Source organism: Balaenoptera musculus, chromosome 11, assembly GCF_009873245.2.
Source record: "Balaenoptera musculus isolate JJ_BM4_2016_0621 chromosome 11, mBalMus1.pri.v3, whole genome shotgun sequence".
Taxonomy (NCBI): Eukaryota; Metazoa; Chordata; class Mammalia; order Artiodactyla; family Balaenopteridae; genus Balaenoptera; species Balaenoptera musculus.
Genome location: NC_045795.1, coordinates 2,710,812 through 2,732,869, shown reverse-complemented (window position 1 = coordinate 2,732,869; position 22,058 = coordinate 2,710,812). Strand labels below are relative to the sequence as shown.

The window sequence follows — 22,058 nt, the reverse complement described above, 5'->3', positions numbered from 1 at the left end:
CGCTCCCAGGCTCCGCGACTAACAGCCCCAACTCCTTAGGCAGGTTCCCTAACCTCTCTGTTCTTCACTTACCCAATTTGTAAAGCGAGTAGGATAACTTTTATCTCATATAATCACGTGAGATCAACTGAAGTGCCTGGCAAATTCAGGCACGTATCAGGGAGAGTAGGAAGGGCACAGGAGGGCAGAGTGGCTGGAGTGGGCTGCCCTGGCACTGGACTGTCACCGCATGTGACAGCTCATGATAGACCGCGTCCCACCTCTCGGGAGGCACGAGCCGGGCACCGGGGACGCGGTGTGGAGTAAGGCACGTGCACCCTGGCTTCCGGAGCGGGCGCGGGGGACGGGGCGCAGGAGGCGTGGAGGAGCATCTGCCGGGGGCTCCGTGAGAATCCTGCACTGAAGGATTTCATCTCTTGGAGTGAGGGGTGCGGGAACACGGATTCTGGGCTTTAATGTCTTAGAGGTGGGTAACGGCAAATTTCTTACTGGGGACATAACCAGACTGTTTTATTTAGGATGCCATTGGACCTAAAAAAAAAAAAAATTTAAAAAGAAAAGAACTGAAACACCTACTGGATAGTTTTCAGTTAACAGTCCCAAATTGCTCTAAATGTAGTTATGTAAAAACTGTGAGCAGCATTGCTGACTTCAGTTATGAGGCAAAGGGACTAGTAATTATGTAACATGTCACGAGCACGTGGTTAAAGCAGAGTCGCTGGGATTCTCTTTCCGGTGCTTAAACCGAGTCCCTAGAACGAGGCACCGCGTAGAACGATGGGAGAAAACAGGCAACACATACAAACGGGTGAGGAGAAAAACTCACCACGGAGGGGGGTTGACGTGTAGTTATCAACAAATTCAAGACATTCTGCTATCTCCCAGACCTGTTGGAAGTCAACTTCTACCACTGTTTTTGAAGAAACATTTGGCAAAGTCTGTAACAGACACGTACAAAGTAATCCTGCTCAGGAAATTCTAGTTAAATCTGGCTTTTCGGCTTGCTCGCGGAGTCCCACGTTTAGCCCTCCAGCACTGACACTTTTTCTTGGCTCCTTTTCGGGTCTTAACTGAGCTAGAGTCTGAGTTTCTCATCCGTAAAAGAAAGCCCATGATGAAGGTTGTCATCAACCTAAATCCACCCTACATACTACTTCCCCTAATAAAAACAGGATCTCATGACCCCTGCCCATCACTTTGGATAGATGACTACGTAGCCCTTAGCCCTGTAACAGGCCGAACAGGAAACACAACCGGGGCTTTTACAAGGCTCTCCAGAGCCACTGCCACTCAGCCCAACACTCCAACCACCACGACCTGACCAGATGGCCTGGCCGGCCACCCGGTGGCAGGGGCTCCAGCTGGGTCGGACGTGCTCTACGAAGCCAGCCTGGGCCTCTGCCCTCTGCCCTCCAGTCCTGTTTTGCGTGTGCTGAAGGTTCACACGACCTCCCTGTTCCTCTTAAGTATTTCATCACTGTTCTGTTTAAAGCTGAAGACAGTTCCTTAGGAGAAAATAAAGAATGGGAAGAAGCGGACAGGGGTCCAATACTCGTCAGGCTTCCCTGCCTGCAATGAACTGACTGGTTTAAGTCATTACAGGAAGGGGTTATCCCGTTACGCATCGTTTCTATCCCCAGGAAAACGAAGTCAAGTGTGTGTAACGGGAACGAGAACACAACACCCTCTGGCGTGAGTTCTGCGCTCAGCTGCTTGCAGGCTGTTTCCAGGCTGCAGGTTCCGAGGGGCAGATCCGGCTCGCTCGGCGGGACCTCCTCCCCACCCTCCCCTTCGTGAGCCTCGCAGAGCCTGTTGGATGTCTTCCGAGAACTTCCCTAACCTGGCGGTTCCCAGTCATACCTGAGCACAAAACACTTTGCAAAGCACACCTAGGAAGATCAGGTAAGAAACAGTGTTTCTGGCTTAAAGCTACATGTAAGGTACCAAACTCGAGCAATGAAAACTTAGCAGGCAGTGTGGTAACAAGAGGCACATTTTATTACATTCTCCTAGTAAGTCAACTGGGAACATTGCTGCTGAAATGCAAGTTACAATTCAAATGACACTGGGAATAATTAGGATACATGTCAAGTATTTTCAGAGATGAGCTTCCGTATCTTGATCACTAAATGGAAAGATTCTTCAGAAGAACAGTCCCTTACCCTACACATCGGAGAAGAAAAATTAAAGATACCATGATGATATCTCTCAAAATAACTGGAAAGCATTTTAAAAGTCAATTTAGTGTACATTAATTGACAAGTAAAACACATGAATTTGTAGTGAGCATTTCTATAAGGACGTTTCGTCTCAGAAAAGAATGATAAAATTCACGTTAAATATATGCCTGAACTAGGATTCTATGAAAAAGAAAACACTTTATGAAGCCCAACTTCTGACAGTGTCATGATAACTAACATAAAGTAACTGCGCATTTGACATCTGGCTTCTTTCCTATCTCGACATTTCAAAGGGGATTCCCTCAACTGCTCGGCCTGAATCTGAAGACACGTGATTCCCGGTTCAGAGATTCTCCCTCTCCCCGGCCAGCTGGAGACGCCCAGGTGAGGGGAGGGGGAAGAATGCAGAAAGGGGCGAACCTGGGAACTGTGCGCCTCACTGCCTCCACCACGTACCCACAACACTATGACTGTAAAAATGTCCTGAGTATTTGTTTTAGTCAGGAAAAGAAAGGGGTAATTATAATGGCAAAAAAAATTTTTTTTTAAACACAACATTATTTTGAGAAAAAGTAGAGTGGAATGAAGCAGGCACTGGGGAACGCAGACAGAAACAGGACGCTGTTAGTAAGGACTGGAAAGTGAGGGTGAACGCAGATGCTGGGAGGGTCTTGAAGTTTATGACAAGACACCCCCTTCAAAACCCCAACGTTCCAGCCTAGTTTCTGATAACCTTTGAGAACAGGTCTACCCAGAGAACGGCGTCTAAAATGCGTAAGCTCAACTACTCTCCCAACCACAGAGAGAACTACGCCATCTTTGTGGGTTACGTCCTAGGACTTACGGAGCCTGAAGTCTCACAATCACTTGGCACCATTTTTGCCATAAAGTGAAATACAGCAAAACCTTCGTGAGAGAAACTACACAGCAACTGACTGCGCGTCTGCGGAGGACTGTTCGTGCCCTGGGCCCACCTAGCAGAGGGCTTGCAGAGCTCCACGTCTCTCTGCCTTAGAACATTACAGACTCCAATACAATTACGTGTGTGTGGATAAACACTGCTTACAGGGTTCCTTTCAAGTAGATAAATCAAGGAATGCTGAGTTCGGGAATTTCAAAGATCGACAGAACGTGCCCTCGCATTTCCCTTAAGAAGGAACGCTGGCAGTGCTCTGGATATCTGGTCTATTTCAAGCCCGTGACCGGGGCACTGGCTGAACACAGACACTGAGGGTGAGCCGGAGAAGAGGGCATCCCAGGAGCTGAGCAGTGCTCGTAGGGTTCCTTTCTACCCTTGTGCATCAGCCAAGGAGACGTGACACCTAATGTGGAAGACTACACCGTCAGATGGATGCTCTTTTGGTGGCTACTGTTTTTCTAATAATCCTTAGGGACCAATTTTGACAACCACGTGTGATGCGGAATCTCACCATCCACGTGGCCAACATCGCTAGATCTGACCCCTATTCTCATCCTAGGGGAGGGAAGTGGGGGAGAGGCAGGAAGCATGATAAAGCGAAAACTTTACAATGAACACAGGAGCACCACAGTAACGCACCCCAAATCATAATGCTGAAAACTAAAAAACCAGACAAAAATTAAATGGAGGATTCTTTTTTTTTTTAATCTTTTATAGGACAGAAACCTTAGCTCATGTCTTCCGCTGTCATCATCTTCCACTGAGCTGCACCTAAAACACAAAGAACAAGTAACAAGCAACTTTGTTTTTTAAAGAACACGTAACAGTTTTGAAGGCATAAGATGAACTGTCTCTAGTGGAAGTTAACTTACTTAAATAAGTATATAAAATGAAGCCATGAAAATCACCAGAAACATACAAACGTTAACTATCAATATTTTGAGTGAAAAAAACTAGGAAAGACTTGACTATGCAGCATATCATCACCAAAGTAAACAGTGGTGGGAAAATCACTACCCGTTTCATTCAGGTAGGAAGGCTGCACCTGTGACGCCTTGTTTACAGGGCGTCACCACCTGAGGATGAGCACCACCTGGTCAAATTTACGTCAGTTTACGTCTAAACCACGAGGAGACGGGGGTACAGAGTCAAAGCTGGCCTATCGTTTCATCTATCACCTTCCTGGCTGTAGTTCATTTCATGCCTTTAAATGGAGCAAAACCCACCAGAAGAATGCTGCTACTCTGATTTTCCATTCTTGAATGCACCAAAATGTGCATGCTTGTTGTAATTAGGTGCCTGGGTGAATAAAAAAATCCCATTTACAATTTTAAAATATTATTTAAACCCCTAAAATCTGATTATTTTCCACATTTCTCAGGGAGACAAGCATTAATTTTACCACCCAAACAGAAAAGATTACATACATTTCTGAAAATTCTCTGCTATCACGTTAAAAAATACTAATTTCTTCGTGTTGCAAAACCAAACCGATTTACATGATTTTGTTTTAAATTGTTGCTAAATGTTTATCTACACATGCTGTCAGAAATAACCTTGTTAAGAAGGTGAAGCTGGTGTCTCAGCAAATCAGACCCCTTGGAGAAGGCGGTGAGTGGCCTGTGCCCCGTTTTCCTTTTTCTCTTTCCGCACCATCAGAAGGAAAAGTGAGAAAATAGCAGAAACATTAGTTAAATCCTGAATTATACCCCATAACCTACAGGAATTACCTCACTACACTGAAAGCTGACAATACTGGTAGAATTTTTTGATGAAATAATTAGGATCCTAATTATTAATAAAATGATAAACTTCTCGGTAGGTCTACATCTTTAACAAATAATTCTTTCAGTTAAAGACTTAAAGGAAGAAACGCAAGGTTGCTTTTAACTCTATATCGTTTATCTGACTTACCAGCACTGAAGACAAAAACTTTTAAAAATGGCTACAAATGCCTTGTTCACAAAAGACTTTATTACCTAGTGATGCATACTGAGAACATACAGAAATCTGCATGGTCCACGTCACATGCAGTAGAACAATCTTCACTTTACAATAAGTGAGTGTCAACTGTTTTATGCAATAGACAACACTTTAAAGTCACATTCTTAAAGAAAAGCTTCATTTACAAAAGAAATAAAAGGTAAAGAAGCAATTACCGCTTTTAAAAAGCAGCTGCTTTGTTCAAGAGTGGAAGGTTTATGCCTGTATTGAAAGACAACATGATCACAAATAATGAAAACAATGAACAAATGAAAAACACTTTTACCATAAAGCAGTACACTTTCAAAATGACATACAAATAGTTAAAAATTTCATTATGTTGTCTATCTAACTTTTAAATATGAGGACTTCCAGAATTAGGCCTCAACATTTGTCATTAGTAAATGAAAACTACGCATTGTTTCTATGTCACTAGGAACTGTATTTAACAAAATGTATATAAAGTCTATAGCAAGTTGATTTAAAAAAAATTAAAGTTAATAAGAAACAGTACACTGAAGGCGCTCTATCCATCAAGCGCATACTCTTCAAATTTTAAATGTGATGAACAGAACAGAAATTGTAACTATGCCACAGTTGCAATGCCAAAAAATAAAACAAGATCAGTTATCACACATGCAGGGAATTCTGCCACAACGCTAATATCCCTCATTTGTCAATTGTTCCAATAAAATAACATCTTAAAACACCAGTGATGTTGATGGTTTAGCTTACCTTCAGTGTACTGAATGTTGTACACAACCTGCTTTAAAAGAGGAGACCATCCCTGCAGGCAGGCTCAAGAAGGAACAGACCCCTTTCGGCACTGACTACACCCAGGGCATGCTGCTGTGGCCTGCACACACACACCTAGGAAAACGTGAATATAAACAGCATTTATGCTGGCCATTTTATCTGAAGACCAAAATGAAGCCAAGTTTGCTAAAAATAAATCAACCACCCAGTATTACTACTCATTTGATAACAGGTGCTTCTGTCTTCTATGAGAACTGCAACCGTTTACATTAGCACTGTAATGCTGTGCAGTCTTGGCAATTGAAACATTTCTACAGTGAAATTCCACATAAGACACAAAACAGATGAACTAGCATTTCTAAAAGAAATATCACCCTTGGTGTTAATTCAAATATATCATGCTTCCTCAAATTTGCTGGAGAAATATTTATAAGTTTATATACATTAATAAACTGCTGTGAAATTTCTTCAGTCTTTGTATTTAATTACTCAAACCCTTGGAGCGTCTTCATCTCGTTTAAATCTTCTCCTGGATGAAGGCGTGCTGCAGGGCCTGGTTGATGCTAATCCGTTTAGCTGGGTCCAACATTAGGATCTGGTCCAACAAGTCCTTCAGCTGGTGCACTTTTTTACGCTGGTCTTCAGGAAGTCGCTGGCACCCAATCAAGTCAGCCAACAGGTCCTTAGTTGGATTAATGGTGCTCATGACAGTAACTTTCTCCTACAAATAATTTTTTAAATGTGTATCTCTAAATAAATTACTAAACACATATAACCTAAAAAACTTGAATGAACAAGGTCAACCCCAAGTTAGCCATGATAGTTTAAACATCATTCTGTAATTTAATTTTATAAACAGATCAGAATGACAACAGAAAGGAATTCTATGAGAATTCAAAACCATAGTTAAGTAATGAAGGTCGGGATGGTGTGTGAACAAAGGCATGGAGGTCTGGAACACGCAGCATGCCCGCTGGCCCACTGCCAGGTGTGGAATGGTGGGGTCCACGCAGTCGCGAGGACAGGGAACCGCTGAGGACGGCAGTCTTTCTGAGGAGTTAAATACATTATCTTATAGGTAAGAGGGCGCCAAGGAAGAATTTTTAAGCAGGGAGAGTAACACGATCAGATTTGTTTTTAAAAAGATCACTCTGGCAAGCAGTACGGAAGCTGGATGGGAAGCCAGACCAAGAAAGTGACCCAAGGAGAGAGAAAAGGGCCTAAATATGATAAAAAATAAACTCATTATACTAGGCAAACATTTTAAAATCTTTTCTATAACCTGACGTGTCTTATTCAGGAATTGGCCAACAGCAACAGGAATTATTTTTAGTGTTTTAAAATACTCGCATCTCCTAGAACCACCCAGCACGCAATCCGTTAACAATAAGATAATCATCTAATGTAGCACACCTAAAGGACACTTACCCTCTCTGTTACTTTATCAACTTCTATGTACATGAAGTTGAGGTTTTGATCAAAATGTTGGTCTTTAAATACGCCTTTCCGAATCATCTGGCAATAAAACAGAACAGTTGGATTTTGAGCTCTTAGACAACATCGGTAGCCTGGTCTACCGATGACCCGATACACAAGTCACACAAGTGTTCCTGTTTAGTCTCTCTGGGTTTGCTTCCTTATTTGAGAATGATCTCCGATTCCTTGTTCTCGAGAGAATAACACCTTCGGAAAAGCTCATACAAATGCTGTACCTAAGACTACTTAACAACATGAAATTATATTTTCCCGGGCAGTGACTTAGACCAATTACAATAAATATCATGTTGTGCTTTCACTATTCAAAACTGAAGACTAATAAGCAAAGACTTACACCAGTGGTTCCTGGGAAAAATATTACACAATTGGGGCCTTCTCTCTTGGCAGTTAAGAAACCTAATGACATTGAAAAAATTATGTTCTAACAGCCCTAAAGTGATAGCAGGTCAGGCCTCGTTAAAACAAGTACCGACATAGCTAATTTCTGTGTATCTCAGTCTAAACGAGTCCAACATAACAGAATTTGGACAGAACTTAAAATACATAATGGCTTCTGACCTATAGGGAGAAAAATCTGTAAATCTCTCAGAAAGTCAGCACATAAGCTGAAATCATAAAAGCCTAAGATACGGTCTTTAGACATTTTTATAAATGCCTATAAAATTCTTGATTTGTGTTAATCAAACAAATATTACAGCTCAAGCATTAAGAGTGAGTTTCAGGTTAAAAAGATGTCATTTTCCGTGAGTTTTCTCGGTACCTTCTTCCTCTCCCAAGCAGCTTCCAACCTCTATAAACGGACTGCCGCCAAGTCCCCCTCTCGTTCTCTGATGACTGAGTCCTTCCTCCGCCACCTGCCTACCCGGACCTGCATCTTTCCTCACTGCAGCTGTTACCAATAAAGGCGTGCTCCCAGGGGCCCTGCCGCTGCTCTTCCCATCACTGAATGACAACCAGTGGAACAAGGGAAGGACAGAGATGTGAAAACAGTCGCGTGTATCCTCTCTCCCTCAATTCCAATTCTACCTTAAACTATAGGCCCTACACTTCTGCTTAATTCAGGAGAGTGAAGAAAAGCACAAAGACAGACTTCAGACAAGAAAAGGAAAATGGGATCCTCTTATTCTCTCTTGATAGCTCTTGGCTGATTAGAACCACTAATTTAAACACCAGAAGTGAGAAAGAGCTAAGGAATCAGAGTAGCCATGTACCTGCCTCTCAGAAACTGTTTTATAACCACTAGAGATGAGTGTCAGCAACCCACGAATCTATCGGAAGGTACCACTAAGACCCTGGAAACAAGCTCACACTAGCATCCTACCTTATTTGGCATCTTTCCTTTGAGATCCATGGCGAGCTTCAACATATGGTTATTGGTTTTGCCAGGAAATAAAATCTTTCCAGTATAGAGTTCATACAAGGTGCAGCCTACGGACCACATATCTATACCATAGTCATAGCTTTTACCTATAACTGAAAACATAATACAAGTTTTAACACATGATGATAAAAACAATCAACTACTGTTTACTTCCATTAACAGGGGCATCAATTTAGCTCGGACTATGTAACCACAATCTGAGTACCTCACTTCCACATTAGTTACAGATTCTTTCCCACTAATTCTTAATCGGGACTCTTAAAAACCTTAAAAAAATGAGGGCGTGGGGAAGGAACTGAAGGGGCAGAAGAAGGTGTGTATCTCTTCTATCTTTTCATTTCGCCTTTGGTGGAGGGGCTAACCAGGCTCAGCCAAGGCAAAAGAAGGGGAAAAACACAGGTCCCAGACAATGCACAAATGTGACAGTCAGACCCTGCGGAAGTAAGAGCAGTCTCCCGAAGCCGAGGGCTTTCCACACCTGCCGCAACTACGGTCATCCCACCTGAGGAGGATGAACTGGCTAGGGTTCCCTTCCTCGTGAGTGACTCAAGCAGCTGCTGCAGTGCGACGGAGAACAGAGCTTAGACAGTCAACATGCTGCTCCCACTGCACACGGCGGCCCAGGTCCAAGAGCGTCGGAAGAAACTTACTGATTTCAGGAGCGCGATAAAATCTACTGACAAGGTAAGGCGTTATGTCATTATCCGCAACATGTGAAGCCGACCCGAAGTCGCAGAGCTTTAAAATAGTTTTTGATTCATTAACCTGCAAAACATTTTATAATTGAAGTTTAACTCACGCCAGGAGAAATTAAGACACATGATCAGATAAAAAAAACTGGCTCTGAGAAGTTATTCCCAATACTGAGAACAAAGTCACTCACTTGAAAATTCCTTTTCTAATTATATTATAATTCAATTTCCTAATTATGAAGAATTAAGAGCTCTCAAACATTTGATCATAAATTAGTAAAAGAACTTTCTTCGGTGAGGAAATAAGAGATAATACCAAGTCAATTGAACCAAAGCTATTTAGAAAAGGGTGGAATAGTAACAGAAAGCATTGAAGCAAGGCATCTTCTAAAAACCCCCAGGAAACCCGAACCAATCAAGTTACTGCCTAAAGGAACACGAAGACTGTCACTGAGAAGAAATCAGACTTAGATTAACTTACAACTGACTTAAGTTAACTTTCATTTGCCAGAAAATTACGATGGCAATGAAAGCAGAATGATTCAGATTAAATTTGGACAAAAAGAGAATAAAAACATTCTTCATCCGAAGCTGCTAGACCATCCCAAATTTAGCACTCACTTCGAGTCTAAAAAATATTAAATCCCTTAAACGTAAAGAAAGTATCAGTCAGGAAAATGTTAAATATATTTGGCAAGACGGATGAACACGAACACCGTATCAGTCATCTGTCTCTTTTCCCCTTTGCAAGCACTCCCACGTGCACAGTGACAGTGACAGTGACAGTGACAGTGACACCTGCTGAGAGGCTGGGGGTGCTCCCATGGCTGCTGCCACTCATGAGTCACAGGCAGGCTCGGGATTAACAAGTGAAGGTAATTCACATTCCAGAGTCCCTTCCCCCCTTCAAAAGAGACACACACAAATTCCGAGTTGGGACTTGAACTTGGCCTACTGTTCCCACCCCAAAGAAACATTAACACTTTAAATAAGCAGCCCCGGGCAGTCTCTCCTGGGATATCATGAAGCCTGGTCAGCGCTACAGACTGGTCCACTACAGACAGACCTCATCCACGGAATTAAGATAATACAGGAAAAGTACTTTTAAAGTTTTTAAATATAAACTGCCTTCAGCCACTTAAGGGTGCAGCTGCAGTAACCAGAGAAAAGCCCGGGGCCACTTTAAAATCCGAGTCTGTCGGGGGAACGCTCGGGCTGGGTGAAATGCCCTCAGCAGCAGCGACCCACACTCGGACACTTCCCTCCACTCGCCCGCGGGGAACGCGCACTTCTGCCGGACTGACGGCTGAAATCCTGGGCTAAAAGCTTTGGATTTTCATTGACAAACAGCACCACGTGGCCGCAGGTGTCTGTTTGTTCCGTTCTCAGGAAGAAGGGCAAACTATCTGAAATCCACGTGAAAACCTATACTAGTTTAGCACTAACTCAAAGGAAAATGAAGCTCTAAAAACAAGAGCTTCTAAGATGCTAACAAATGTCTTATTACTTAACCTCCACGGTGGTTACACAGATGTTCAGTGCGTAATTACCTTTACCTTATACATAGTTTATACGTTCTTTGATATGGATGGTGTATTTCACAATTCAAAAAAGAGAAAGAAAAATTGAGGTAAAAATCAACGATGCAGTGGACTCCGCAAGCCTACAACCTGTACTGTGTCCACCAGTCACTGAGGTTACTCAGCCACTCTAACCTCAGGTGACGTGAGAGACACAGTACCTTCCTTTTACTCAGACCAAACGTACAAAATGGAACGCCTCATTAATGTGGTGGTCTGGAAGGAGATATTTTAAGATATTAAAAAAGAAGAGAAAGGGAAATCTGAACTAAGAGCTAAGTTAACTGACAAGGAGTCCAAAACAAACTTTAACGGGATCGTATCTTTCTTAAAACATGTGGAACATGTTATGGGCAGACGAGCTAGAATCCCCCAGCTGTGAACACGCCCCCGACTCTGACAGCATGACAGAGAAAGGGCTGGGGAGGGAAGGGGCACGCACACGCCAATCACTCCACTGTGATGAGATGTGTTTCTAAGTTTCAAAAACATAAACACTGGGAAATCTGCATCTACCACACCAGAAGGCACGAGCTAGGAGAGGTCAAGACTGGGAAAGGCTCCTTTCCATACAAGGCCCAAGAACAACCGAGCTTTCCTGGGTGTGGCCGCCAGAAGCCACAGCTTCTAAAGCATAAAGAATAAATGAAAAAGAATTATTCCTGGACACCCTAAACTCAACCCCAGGCATCTACTTCAGAGAGGGTAACTCCCTTAAATGTCCCTCGCTCTGCTCTGTCAGTCTATAAAACTAGAGAACAAAGGACTGTGAACACTCCTTATTTCAAAACAGCAACACTGCAGCATTTTTCTAGGTACCCGAGGAAGCCCATCGCTCCTACATCAAAGCATTCTTGGGGTCTGTGTGCACTCATCACATCCATCAGTCAACAGGAAAACCTGGGACAGCAGCCTACCACCTCTCTCTGCATACTTCACTATAAAACTTCATGGCCCAATTTCTAGAAGAGTAAAAACTGGTAAAGTCATTCATTTGTAATGGGTAATACACTGAATTATTCTTCAAAGACGTCACTTCTAGAACACAGTGGTAATCACATTATAGTAGAAGTTACATGGATGTACAAGGCAGTCTGATCGTTTGACTTACCAAGATATTGTCTGGCTTGATATCTGCATGGAGGATATTGCATCTTTTAAGGAGTTTTAGTGCCAAGAACAACTGCTGACTATAGGATCGTACAGCCTTAATATGAAGGCCAACATCCTTACCATATTTTTTTAACACCTCTCGTAAATTCATACTTTTAGGAAAGAAAAAAACAAATAAAATTAGGGGTTAAAATGCAAAATGGAAATTAAGAAAGGCAAAACCATTTTCAAGCATAAAGTAAAATCAAGTTCAAAGCATGAATTACAATGAAAACACTCTGTTCAAGAACCCCCTCCCACAGCCCAAACGTTTGGTAAATTATCCTACACTGAAATGAGAGCGCATGAAACTGTGTGTACACAACACAATTTTCAAAATGAAGAGAAGGGAAGGTATGCAGTGCTAAAATTCCTACTGATTTGGAATGGGCTTCCGCTCGAAAGCATAAACACGAAGCCAGTTTTGAAGATGGACGTCATATTCCTACTCCACTGTTCCCATTTCTTTTCACTATGGCTTAATCCTTTCTTGAAGTATTTAATTTTCAGAGAACTCTCTGCTGAGCTGAAGGCCACACGAGGTGAGTGTGTGACACACAGTACACAGCCAATCACTGTTTACACATTAACAACTGTCAAGAAGCTAGCTCTTCACCAATAATTAAAAAACAAAACCCAGAGCCAACTGGAAAAAACACATCAAATACCCAGAAAATTTATCACGGCACTTATCTGAACTGAGGTTGGCAAAGGTAAAGAAGCTGAGTTTTCAGGGTAATGTACAAGTTTTGACACTGTACCTCAGAGGCTCAAACACGAGGCAGAGATGCTGTTTGTGATAAAAGTGTCTGAAGAGTCGCAAACAATGAAATTTGTCATCAGGATCAGCATCGTTCAGTTTTTTCAAGAATTCTAATTCTTTTAAACCAGTTTTTTGCCTGAGATGAAAAAGAAAATTAGGTCAAAATTGGATACATCAAGAATTTAGGAAAACTATACAAACAATAAATGCTGGAGAGGGTGTGGAGAAAAGGGAACCCTCTTGCACTGTTGGTGGGAATGTAAATTGATACAGCCATTACGGAAAACAGTATGGAGGCTCCTTAAAAAACTAAAAATAGAGCCTACCATACGACCCAGCAATCCCAATACTGGGCATATACCCTGAGAAAAGCATAATTCAAAAGGACACATGCACTCCAATGTTCAATGCAGCACTATTTACAACAGCCAGGTCATGGAAGCAACCTAAATGTCCAGTGACAGATGAATGGATACAGAAGATGTGGCACAAATATACAATAGAGCGTTACTCAGCCATAAGAAGAAATGAAATTGAGTTATTTGTAGAGACGTGGATGGACCCAGAGACTGTCATACAGAGTGAAGCAAGTCAGAAAGAGAAAAACAAATATCATATGTTAACGCATATATGTGGAATCTAGAAAAATGGTACAGATGAACTGGTTTGCAAGGCAGAAATAGAGACACAGATATAGAAAACAAATGTATGGACGCCGGGGGGGTGGGGGGGTCGGATGAACTGGGAGATTGGTATTGACATGTATGCCCTACTATGTATAAAACAGGTAACTAATAAGAACCTGCTGTATAGCACAGGGAACTCCACTTCGCTGTACAGTAGAAACTAACACAGCATTGTAAAACAACTATACCCCAATTAAAAAAAAAAGAATTTAGGAAAACTAAATAATATGTATTTATTTAGTGATGTGTTTAGTCTGTTTTTTTTTTTTTAAGTACTAATAATAGAACTGTTGAGGAACACAAGTCTCTATATCATTCACACAATACTTTACTCTTAGCCAAATACTGTTTTCATGGAGTTAATTTCCAAAATAATCAATGAACAAAACAGAAACATCGAGGAATAAACCCACCTTGCTTGAACGGAAATCAATCTTGCACATTTTATCTCAAGATGTCTTGATGCAAATATTATCCTCTGAAATTCTAGTTATAATCTGTCAATAGGCTACATTTTAAAATTAGTGTCTATAATACAGAAGTTGGGGACTTCCATCAAACAAACTTTCTAAGCCTAGGCAACCTAAGACTTCAGTATAAACCTAAACACTTCTTTCTTGTGTTTCCAAACCAGTACCAAGTTGACTTTAATGCCAGCTCAGTGTGTGGCATAGATTATGCGTTAAAGCACATGGGTATGGCAGTTACCTCCTTGCTCATAAAGAGAGGAGGCAACAGACAAAGATACAAATAATTCCCAGAACTATCTGATTTCACACCTTTTCCAGGCCACCATATGCTCAGTGACAGCTAATCAATCTGACCTTTTGATTTCTCACCTTTCGTCTTGAGTTTAAGCTATTCACAGCAAAGGATGGTCGTAAGACAAGCGGTAGATGGAAGGAGTCTGAGCTGACATCAGTGCACAAAGCAAGTGCTGAAATGCACTGAAATGAATTAAATACAATCAGCCGACGGTTCTAGTGCCTCACACAGAACAACATGTGACTATCAACTAAATACCCAGAGCTGCTCTGTCATTTTATAAGCCCAATACCTGTCCTACACAGATTGTGGTCACTATTTAAAAACAGGCTTATGTGTGAACACCCGTGTTGGTGAAGGTTTTGTTCTGTCTCCTGAACTTACATGAGCTCGTTGTTCCTAATGATCTTCACGGCCACCTCCTGGTTGGCCCTTGCATTATCCCTGGCTCGGACCACGTTACTGAACACGCCTTGACCCGTGTAGCCATACACGTTATAACGCTTATCCAGGACTTCACCTATGTTCACACCTAAAAAGGTAAGCTAAAAGATTAGAATTCTGACCATAATAGATTACTGAACAAAACTGTGAGATACATCATAAAAGTCGAAAAGTAGGATACACAGTGCAGTCACTTAAAAACTGTGTCAAATCTCTGCTGTATACTTGGCTTCCTGGACACCATGGAGACTCAAGGCCTCGCCCCCATCGTGACCCTCCTGCGTAATGTGGTTCAAGTTGCCGGCTGCCAACCACTGCAGGAAGACTTTCTGCTCTCCTAGCAACCGCTGACGACCCTAACACTGAGGGGGGAAGAGCTGTGCTCCCTGCAGGGCTTCTGTCTGTGGTCTGCGTGACTGGCGCCCCTTCCCTCTGGAGGAGGATCTCACGGCCGAAAATAACTTTGAATAGATTTAAGCTGCACATCAAGTCTTCACCTCACTTCAATTTGTGATGCTTCTGGGCTGTAACACAGGTTCATGAAGCTGCTAGATGTGCCACACTTTTGAAGTGACGGCACTGTGATGTGACTTTCAGAGTCCTCCCAAGCGTGAAGGCATTAGACCACATACTTTTACAAGATGTTACAATGAACTCTAAAATTAATAAGAACTGTATTGAAAAAGAACAGATACATGTATAACTGAGTCACTCCGCCATACACCTGAAACTATCACATTGTTAACAACTATACTCCAACAGAAAATAAAAAGTTAAAAAAAAAGAACTGTGAACTTACGATAATAGCCTTCTGCATCAGTCCAGTTATCCCTGAGGTTGGGATTCTCTTTGAAATCTTTCCCAATGCCAGCAGCCCGCAGACGCGCACTCTGAAATTAAGGCAGCAACATGAGCTATTTAGCCACCAAACAGGCAGACATTTAAAGCACTTCCTTTAAAAGAAAAACAGGCAGAACCAGCTAAAATTTGATAACATTTTATGCCAACTTAAATAAACTCTTACTATGACTTATGTAAATGCAACATAGCAGAAACATGATTATCTAAGTCTCTTGTATCACAATAACGCTCAAGAAAAAAAGTAACAAGTTATCTTCACATTTCTTTTCCTGCCCTAGTCACGTAACACCCCCTCCCTGTCTCCTCCCATCTATGGATGGAATGTCACTGGCTGTGCTAGAGGATGAGGTTAAGAACATCTGGTCCTTCTGAAGAGTCTTCACTGCACATCACTCACATCACTCTCCATGATACCCAGAAAGCCCTTCAACATCACCCAGGTGGATGATGGGTGCCAATACTTTAACTGGCTCAAAATCATTTCACCCTTCCTTAACCCATCTTTTTTGCGTGTTCCTGTGGCAGCACACCACACACGGGACACGTTACTTAAGCCAATCACCGGTGTCTTCAGGGTCCTGGACATTATTGCTTATCCTAGTCTATTTTTAATCTCCCTGTTATATGTTTATCTCCCCCACCTCCCTTCATCAAAGCCTCTGTATTTCTCATGTTCTTTTAAATTTATGATGGAAATGGTCTGCTACTTTTGAGACCATTTTTCAAGAAAATCTTTTCAAGAAAAACCACTGATAAAATGGCTAAAGGTACAAAATTTCTTATTCCACTCCTTATAACATTTCCAACTCTTCCATGACTGCTATTAGGCTCCAAATCCTTAAGTTCCCAATCGCCTACAATGTAGAGGCCCAAAGTGGACTCTAGGCCTGAAAATTACTGACATCACCTCGTCTCCCCTAACTACAGCACACATACACAGAGGCTTGTAAATCCAAGAAGCAAGTTGTTTAAAAAGAAAATAACTACACATTTAAGTCATTTGGTATTTAACTTTTATGAAGCCCTCAGATTGTTCTGCTGTACTTGTTTTAAAATTTGATTTAATTTCAGACAGAGAAAAGTTGCCAACTAGTATAAAGAGATTCTAGATACACTTCACCCAGACTGTCCAAATGTTAGCATTAATTTGCTTTATCCTTCCTTCTCTCTCTATATGTATATACCACTGAAATACATATTTGTTATATACCATTTTTTGATTAACAGTTGTGTTTTTATGACTTAAAATTACTCACGTCAAAATACGCAGCAAACATATCATCAGATTCTGTAAACATATCGGGTGCCAAAAGCTTCTTCTGAGATGAACCTTAATGGAAATTAGCATTAATATTTGAAAAATGAAGAGATACAAATTGAAACACAAATAATAAATCAATGGAAAATCACTAACAGCAATTCAAACTTTTTTTTCCTCTTGCACATCCGTTTTTCACCAATACCCAACTTAAAATCACTTTGTAACACTAAGACATATAAAGCTATCCACTTTTTACTGAGAATGCACTTCAGAAAGTTGAAAGACTTAATATCGATACTTCCACTAACGTTGAATTAATATGCTAATAACTAAGCAACGATTAGGTATTACAAGGGAAGCTCCTCTCTAAACTGCAATTTCTCTCAGAAGGTTAGCACCCCGCACTATGAATACAGATCTACGTATTTCTCTCCTAAAACGCCTAATAACCCCATTAAAACACTGGGCAAAAGAATAAATGTAAGGAGCTCCTAGAAAAAAAGAATGCAAGGGCTTTAATCATATGAACACATGCCTGATCTCATACACCCATCTCAAACACAAATTAAAATCACAATGAAATACCATCCTATGAGACTGGCTAAAAATCTAAAAGTATGACAACGTTCTGTTAACAAGGCCCTGGATAAAAAGCCCTCAGACATTGCTTGTGGGATGGCAAAACTGTACAACCTTTACAGAGGGGAATTTGGAAGTATACAGCAAAATGACATATTCATTCAGACCCAGCAATCCCACTTCTAAGAAACCATTCCAAAGACACAGTAACAAGCAGAAAAAAACGACTTAATGCACAACGCTATTATCATTAATGCTCCAATCAACAGCCAAACATCTACCATTAGAAGACTAACTGAATAAACTGGCGCACTCATCACACTGGAGTAATATGCAGCTGTGAAAAGAATGAAGGTCACTTCATACAGATGAGTATAATTTTTTGTGTGCATGTGTAGATAGAATATAAACACATGCACATATGAAAGATGTTTTAATGATTTTTTAAAAACCGAAAATATTCCTAAAAATCAAAAGCAAATGAAAATAAGCCTAAACCAAATCAAACTGGTGATATAACCGTACAGAGGAGAACTACTTCAAAAAACTTTAAAACAAACACAGGTTTGTATACATCTTGAAAAATAACCTAAGGACAAAACCATTACATTTTCAAACTGCATTCAGTACATTTAATACTGACAATCGCAGTGATAACTCTGCGTATGGAAGTTTCAAAATAACCTAAGTAACTGTGTTTATTAGGAACCAAGTTTTTCTACTGTAAAAGAGAGAAATACAAAGTCAAGAAAGTTAATAAAAACCCTGTAATCTCGAATTTGAATTGGCAAATCAGTATGAACTCCTCCTTTCCAAAAATGTATGCATTTCCTAGTTTGGTCCACTGAAAAGGCCCATCAGTAACGGGCATCCCTAAGTGCCCTGTAGTCTCCAAGCGGCATTTCCTACTAAGTGGAACCAAGGATCCCTGCAACAATAACCGATTCTGCTCTGGGGCAAGATGCACACAAGGTGAGCCTATGATGTCTTACTGCCTTGAACAGGAGTCAGCAAACTACAGACTGGGCCGAATTTGCCCCTTGCTTGTTCCTGTATGGCCCTGACACGTGAACACCACGTGAACTTCAGCCCATCCAGTGTTTTGGGAACGTGGCCATGCTCATCCAGCTGTGCTGGCCCAGCCGCTCTGCACCATGAGAGCAGAGCTCAGCAGTTGGACCAGAGAAAAAAGTCTAAAATAATTACAAAAGCCTAAAATATTGGATATTTTACATAAAGCCCCTGTCCTAGAAAGTAAAACAGCCATGTTAAATAAATACTGCAGGGTTTGCCTCAAAAAGACACCAGAAACCCATTTAAAAGGGGCTCCCTGGGGCTTCCCTGGTGGTGCAGTGGTTGAGAATCCGCCTGCCAATGCAGGGGACACGGGTTCGAGCCCTGGTCTGGGAAGATCCCACATGCCGTGGAGTGACTAGGCCCGTGAGCCACAACTACTGAGCCTGCACGTCTGGAGTCTGTGCTCCGCAACGGGAGAGGCCACGATAGTGAGAGGCCCGCGCACCATGATGAAGAGTGGCCCCCACTTGCCACAACTAGAGAAAGCCCTCGCACAGAATCGAAGACCCAACACAGCCATAAATAAATAATTAATTAATTTAAAAAAAAAAAAAGGGGGGGGGGCTCCCTGGGCTTCCCTGGTGGCGCAGTGGTTGAGAATCCGCCTGCCAATGCAGGGGACACGGGTTCGAGCCCTGGTCTGGGAAGATCCCACATGCCACGGAGCAACTGGGCCCGTGAGCCACAATTACTGAGCCTGCGCATCTGGAGCCTGTGCTCCGCAACAAGAGAGGCCGCGATAGTGAGAGGCCCGCGCACCGCGATGAAGAGTGGACCCCGCTTGCCGCAACTAGAGAAAGCCCTCGCACAGAAACAAAGACCCAACACAGCCAAAAATAAATATGAAAATAAGTTAAAAAAAAAAAAAGACCTAAAGAAGAAATACATGGCGAATATCTTTCTTCTCTTTAGTTCCTAAATTCATTTATTTAAAAAAAAAAAAAAAAAAAAAAAAAAAGGGGGCTCCCTCCTCGGGTGAAGAGAGAACAATCTAAGCTTCAAAAAGAAAAATGGCAGCAGCGGATCCAAACACAAGAGCATAATGACACCAAATAATAAAAACCCAACAAAAAAACCAAAATTTCACTGGTCACCTCTGGAGGTTGCTCAGGCACCAACTCTATGCTATGCTAAAAACTGGTCAATAAGCGAAAATAATCAAGTATTTAACCTGCCTTTCCTATACGAACTATATTGTGGGGTAACCAAAGAATGGAAACCTCCTCTTTTACAAAATTAGAGCTAATAATTCAAAAGTCATGATAGAGATTTTAAAAATCACCACTTTGGAAACCCTGCTGCCCCCAGTGAAATAACGGATCTAAGCAGGGACCATCAACGGCCGCTAAAAGCGCGAGGCAGACAGCTGAACAGAAACTTCAGTGGAGTATCTTACCCAACACACCGCCTCAGTGCCAGTAAAAGCAGGACAGCCACACCACACCGCACGTGCCGCCAGATGTGATGTAAGAGTACATACCGCCAGTTAATGAAGCATTCTTGCCAAAAAAATTAAACCGACACCTGTTCAAGTCTCTAACACTAACTACTAGTTTTCAAGAAATACGGAGGAGAGAGGAAATAAATAATACAAGAATGTGGCCAGACAAAATCAGAGTAGAAAAGTTCACAGGACACAGGCCCTAGCAGCTTCACAAGTAAAGGGGGCGTCGGGGGGCGGGGGACAGAGCACACCACAGTGAGAAAACTATTAAAAAAGAGACTTCAGAGATGTATACCCCAAACATAACGTGTATCTTATTTGGATTCTGACTCAAACCAACCAACTTTAGACATCAGATATCTAAAAATTATCAATTTTATCAAGTGTAAGTAATGTTTTTTAAAAGGTCCTTATCTAGCAGATACAAACTGAAGTATTCCCAGATGAAATCAAATCATGGCTGGGATTTGCCTGAAAATAGCCTAGCAAGCCAAACCAAAGGCGGTGAACACGCATGTGGGGCTCAGGGCGACACTCAGGTCATGCTTACAGCTCTCCTTGTCCCCCTCCCGTCCCCATCCCGTCCCCATCCCCAAATAACCTCTCTCCTTATGAAGTAACAGGGGTGCAAATTCAGAGAAAAGCATGGTCGAAACAAAACTGTAACTGACTCACCATTATTCTGTTCGACTGTCATGAGATTATGCTTGGCTTTGACTGAGGCCTCAAACGTATCAACATTCTCCCGTTCATACTCCTTGACGTCGGCAGCTACCCTTTCCAGAATGTCCTCAGGAGAGGGAGAGCGGGTGCGAGTGCTGCTCTGGGGGCTGCTGGGCTCAGACGGCACGGACATGTTGCTGTCCTCAGCAAGGTATTTGTATTTCTGCGGTAACGACACAGAGTATTACTGTCACAACATCTGGTGCTAAGAGGGCCTGAACTGAAAAGTTAAGTGTCAAGGAATGCTAAAAAAGTTTTAAAGGTATTGAAGTCTTAACTGAATTAGATCCACAATCCCTTATATGTAATTCCAAATCCACAAAACTCTGAACGCTTTCCTATGTCTGGTGCACATTCATGAGGCGGCAAGATCTGCGCTGCAGAGACGTGGCGCTCTGAGCGGTCTGAGCTTCCCCAGCGTGAACGTGATGCGCCTCGCTCACTGCAAAACTCTCCTAGGGGCTGATAATGGGGTGCTGTGCTAGACCCCACTGTTGGGGCAAAGGAACATACATATATGCACCACATTACCTTTCTAAAATTCACATATTTCTGAGTTCTGAAGCACATCTGGCCCCAAAGGTTGGAGATAAGGGATTGTGGACCTGGGTAAGAACAAAAAAAGATTCAACCAAGTCTTTAGGGATATCAGTTTAATACCAGTTTCATCAGTGCCCCACAAAGGTAAGTTTCCTATGGAATTCTAGTTATGCCCTACATACTCAGGTGATTCAAATTCCTTCCCTCACCCTGAAATGCTGTGGTTGCCCTCTCTGTTTACCCAAGCTGCTACGACTGTCCTTTCCTTGTCTGCTGTCCTCCTAACAGCACCCAAGCATGTTTCATATCTTCCAGAATTCTTCCTCTCAGCTCCATCACTCACCCCCATCACATGATGGTGACAGAAGGCGCTTTACAGGGACCACCATCCTCCAAGGTTGGAGTGGCCAGGCCTCATCTCCGGATGGCAGGGAGAACCGGCAGCCTTCCCAGGCAGCTCACCTTACCATTAGGCCTGAGTCTGACACCCTTTCCCACCCAATCCCTGCATCGCTCGGCTCTCAAGGAGTCTTACAATTACTGAGATGTTCCATTTAAACATTCACATCTGCATTAGAAAATGTGCCATTTTATAAGGCATTAAAAAATCTTTTCCACATATTAACAGGTTATTTATAAATTTGTGCTAAAGGAAATTCCTCCTATTTATACTCACTTATGAGGGTTTTCTTGTTCATCAACTTAAAAAAAAAAAAGAAAGCAAACTCCAAATTTTGTCTTATAAAAGAGATTTATATCAGAATCCCATGTATAA

General features: G+C 42.0%; 1 protein-coding gene across 11 annotated transcripts in view; it reads right to left on the bottom strand.

Annotated features, from left to right (window-relative positions):
* Window positions 1–1,977: 1,977 nt before the first annotated feature.
* The window catches only part of PRPF4B (pre-mRNA processing factor 4B), a 42,333-nt gene continuing 22,252 nt past the window's right edge, over window positions 1,978–22,058 (bottom strand). The window contains exons 6-18 of one of the 11 annotated variants that reach the window (XR_005021795.1): window positions 20,696–20,906; window positions 16,916–16,989; window positions 15,598–15,688; window positions 14,739–14,886; window positions 12,902–13,039; window positions 12,100–12,253; window positions 9,367–9,481; window positions 8,657–8,808; window positions 7,267–7,353; window positions 4,656–6,559; window positions 4,326–4,398; window positions 3,826–3,870; window positions 1,978–2,163 (exon numbers count right to left, since the gene is read on the bottom strand). Coding sequence is in view for 1 of the 11 variants with exons in the window: in XM_036868406.1 (XP_036724301.1) it covers window positions 6,356–6,559; window positions 7,267–7,353; window positions 8,657–8,808; window positions 9,367–9,481; window positions 12,100–12,253; window positions 12,902–13,039; window positions 14,739–14,886; window positions 15,598–15,688; window positions 16,916–16,989; window positions 20,696–20,906 (1,374 nt within the window). In the remaining 10 variants the exon portion in view is untranslated. Of the gene's footprint in view, window positions 6,560–7,266; window positions 7,354–8,656; window positions 8,809–9,366; window positions 9,482–12,099; window positions 12,254–12,901; window positions 13,040–14,738; window positions 14,887–15,597; window positions 15,689–16,915; window positions 16,990–20,695; window positions 20,907–22,058 lie in introns of all 11 variants that reach the window. The other 10 variants (XR_005021799.1, XR_005021801.1, XR_005021793.1 and 7 more) reach the window with 10 other exon arrangements.